This window comes from Elephantulus edwardii, unplaced genomic scaffold, assembly GCF_000299155.1.
Source record: "Elephantulus edwardii isolate Elephantulus edwardi_28Jun2011 unplaced genomic scaffold, EleEdw1.0 scaffold00304, whole genome shotgun sequence".
Classification (NCBI taxonomy): domain Eukaryota; kingdom Metazoa; phylum Chordata; class Mammalia; order Macroscelidea; family Macroscelididae; genus Elephantulus; species Elephantulus edwardii.
Window position 1 is genome coordinate 2235312 of NW_006400054.1, and position 3932 is coordinate 2239243.

Below are 3932 nucleotides of genomic sequence, written 5' to 3' on the forward strand. Positions count from 1 at the left end.
TCCATCCATCCATCCATCCATCTCTTTACCCTTGCATACACTGATCCACCCATTCATACATTCACCCATATCCATTCATTTATTAACCCATCTATCTGTCCATCCACTTATGTACACACCTTTATACAAATCCATGGACCCATCCATCCATGTACTAATCATCCACGGACCCATCCATTCCTGATCCCTCATGCATCCCTCCTTCCTCCTATTCTTTTATCCCCCTCCTTTCCCTTCTCCCTCCCGTCCTCTCCTCTACCCAGTCATCCACCATCCATCTAGTCATCCACGCAAATGGTCACTGAGCACATATTATGCACCCAAGAAAAACTCACTTCCTTTAATTTGATTCTGACTCCTGGAGACCTTCCATTGGGCTTCTGAGGCTGCAAATCTTAAATCGAGCGGACAGTCTCATCTTTCTGACGAGCAGATGGTAGTTTCAAGCTGCTGGCACAGACAGAATAAGACACGGTCATTATTTTCGTGAGGCTCAGAGTCTTATGAGGAGACCCACAGACCACTAGGTGACTAACCAGAGCATGATGAGAGCTGTGACGGGATGCTGGGAGAGACCAGAGAAGACAGATTATATTAATCAGTGTTACTATTAGAGAATACATTGTAGCAAGTAGCCATCAAATATCAATGACTCGTGAGAAACATTCCACCTATTAGAGCACAGAGCCCAGCGCTTCCTGGACTCCTGTGGGTCAGCCCAGTGGTTCTGCTCCCAGCTGCAGGCCTGGTTAAGGTCTTCAAGTGTCTTAGTCTTCCCTGACCCTTGGCCACCTGGGCCATGTCCTTCTCCAGGGGAATGGCAAGGGATGGAGAGAGGACATACAATGCCTCTTATAGTTCAGATTGTCACACTGTCCCTTCTTCCACATCCCAAGTCTGTGGTCTTGTTCCAGGAAGCTCCTGAGTCTGTGCCAGCCATGGTGTCACCCTGGAAGTCTCCCCAGACATCTAGAACTGGGGCCATCTAGCTAGAAGCCCCTGGCCTTTCCTCCTGTGTCCTCTGTGGCCCTGACGTCTGGGTTTTGGGGGGCTCTTGGCTGGTTTCTCTGCAGGTCTGGGATGATGCCAATGTGAAGGCTCAAGAGTTGGCACAGAGAGATGGATGGGTGAATGTGCCCCCCTTTGACCACCCCCTGATATGGTAAGCTGGGCCCCAACTCACAGCTAGGAGGCCCACACTGAGTCAGGTCCCCCCATTGGACAGAAGGGGAGACTGAGGCCCAGAGATGTGAAAGGGGTTTGAGGTCAGGGTTTGGACCTTGTGTTTGACACTTGCAAATTGTGTGACTTTGTGCAAAGTACCTCACCATCCCTTGCCTCAGTTTCCCCATGTGTGAAATGGAAGCAATCTTTCTGAGTGTGTTCTCTGGGACAGTTACTGGTCTCAGGGGTCCCTCCCCACTTCTCTACAAAGTCCCAGTGGTGGGTGTTGCTGATGCCATTTTATAGGTGAGGAAACTGAGGCGTGGGACCAGGGGTCAAGCAACTCTCCCAAGATCACAGAGCGAGTGAGTAGCAGAGACCCTGGGTCTGAAACCCAGAACGTGAGTGGAGCTGGCTCCAAGTGGAGCCCTTACCCATACACAGAGGGTCCCTCTCCTCCTAAGTTGTGGGGGGCTTTAAAGGGATACTGACTGAGGAACACCTGGGAGACTTATGGAGGGAGAAAGAATGAGTGAAGGACTAAATGAAGCAAATGGAATGTGAGAGGATAAAAGCATGGTGGTCCCCTGTCTCCTTGCCGTGGGTGCGGAGGGGGCTGCCATGGGGGTGTTTTATAGACATAGGGTTCAGGGCTCTGGGGTGGTGGTGCTCCCTGCTCCTCCATTCTCCCCTACCTCCCCCCACAGGGAAGGCCATGCCAGCCTTGTCCGGGAGCTGAAGGCAGAGCTGGGAGCCCCCCCAGGTGCCCTGGTGCTGGCCGTAGGGGGCGGGGGTCTGCTGGCTGGTGTGGTGGCTGGCCTGGCTGAGGTGGGCTGGCAGCACGTGCCTGTGGTCACCATGGAGACCAGGGGAGCGCACTGCTTCAATGCAGCCATCAAGGCCGGCAGGCTGGTCACTCTGCCGGACATCACCAGGTGAGCACGGCAGCTGTGGGGGGCTGAGGGTTGGGGTGTCCCAGTCAGGCAGGGTCTAATTGTACTGTACTCCAACCACAGCATGGAGGGATGTAAGTGAGGACCCAAACCAACCCACCGCTGACGCCTCCATTCTGACTCCTAATGACCCTCTATCAGGGTCCTGAGGCTGAAAATCCTGACCAGGGTGGGGGTGGGGGGTCTGCTCCTGCCCATCTTTCTTCTGAAGAACAGACAGTGGATTTGAACTGCTGATCTTTCTATGAACAGCTGAGCTCTTTAGCCACTATGCCACTGGGGTTTCTTAAGTTACCTCAATGTGCCTCCAAAGAAAGGCCTGGCAACCCATGTCTGAAAGATCACAGCACTGAAAAGGCTGTGGAGGACAGTTCTGCTCTGACCCACACGGGGGCATTAGAGGTGACATCTTCCCGCTGCTTCTTTTTCTCTCTCTGCTGTCCACTCAGCGCTGACCCTCCAGCAGGTTTTCAGAGGCTGCCCATCAGGTGGACTTGAACTGGCAAAGAGGTTAGCAATGCAAACTCCCTGAAGACTATGTCTCCACCACTTCACAGTGTTTTTCTAGCTGTATTACACACTGCAAACCTGATTTCATCACTCTTGATGATTTTTCTGCCACTTCCCTGGGAAGCTTTGCCTCTGCTTCCGTTTTTTAGGAGGCTTGTTTTTATTTCTTCCTTTCCATTGTGGGTCTACAAGGGAACAAAACCCCATTTAACATTCTTCCCATGCACAGGTGTTATGTGCTTTTGAGTTGGTTATGGCTCATAGCCACCCTATTCACAAGAGCTCTGAACCCTGCTCTATCCTGAGCCAATCCCACTGTCTCTGACACACCTACTCCCCATTACCCCAGTCACTGTGACAATCCATTTTATCTGGGGGTCTTCCTTTCCTGCGTTGTCCCTCGACCCTTCCAAGCATGATATCCTTCTCCAAAGGCTGGTCCCTCCTGGCCACATGCCCAAAGTATGTGAGATGGAGTCTCAAAATCCTTGCCTCCAAGGAGCAGCTTGATTTCACCCTCTCCAGGACAGACCTGTTAGTTCTCTTGGTGGTCCACAGATGTTCAGTGCTCTTCTCCAGCACCACAATTCTAAGGCAGTGAGTCTTCTTCTCTCATCCTTAACCCTTATGCAGCTCTCTGATGCATAGCAAGTAGTTGTGAAGACTATGGCCTGAATCAGGCACACCTTAGTTACTACACTGACATCGTTGCTCTCCAGTACTCTGGAGAGATCCCTGACAGTAGATTTTCCTAGAAGAATGCATCTTTTGATTCTCCGACTGATGCACAGCTTAGCGACACTAATTTTCGTTTGCCTTGTTGTTCAACCAACCCTCTTGTCTGTACCCCAACTTTTCCAACTCACTCAATGCATTTGCTCTGTTTGCTGGGTTGTTTTGTTTGGGTTGGTGTTTGTTTGTTTTTTTAAAAAATCACTTCATTATGATTTGAGTAAAGGTTTACAAGGCACATTAGTTTCCCCTTCAGTGCTGTATGTGTGTGTATTTTCTTTCGTGACATTGTTGCAATCTGCTCAGTGTAACATCACCCTTCCCTCTTCCTCTCTGTGTACCTCATTTCCACTCATCCTTCTCTGCAGCCCTTTCTTGCCTTCTGAACTTTGTGCTGGGGCAACTGCTGTCCTTTCGGCCTCCTGTGGTGGCTTGTTCTGAGGAGCATGGTCCTCACAGGAGTTATTGCTCATCTTATATGGAGCCATTTCTATGGTTCCAGGAAGGGCGAGGTTCAGATCTGTGGTTTGTGGGGTTATTGTGAGTCGTGGTCCTAGCAACCCCCTCACCCCC

At 51.0% G+C, this 3932-nt stretch overlaps 1 protein-coding gene across 1 annotated transcript in view; it reads left to right on the forward strand.

Annotated features, from left to right (window-relative positions):
- SDSL (serine dehydratase-like) overlaps positions 1–3932 on the forward strand; it is a 9004-nt gene that overhangs the window by 2074 nt on the left and 2998 nt on the right. Inside the window, 2 exon segments of the mRNA XM_006901017.1 lie at positions 1074–1162; positions 1872–2099. Coding sequence (XP_006901079.1) covers positions 1074–1162; positions 1872–2099 — 317 coding nt within the window.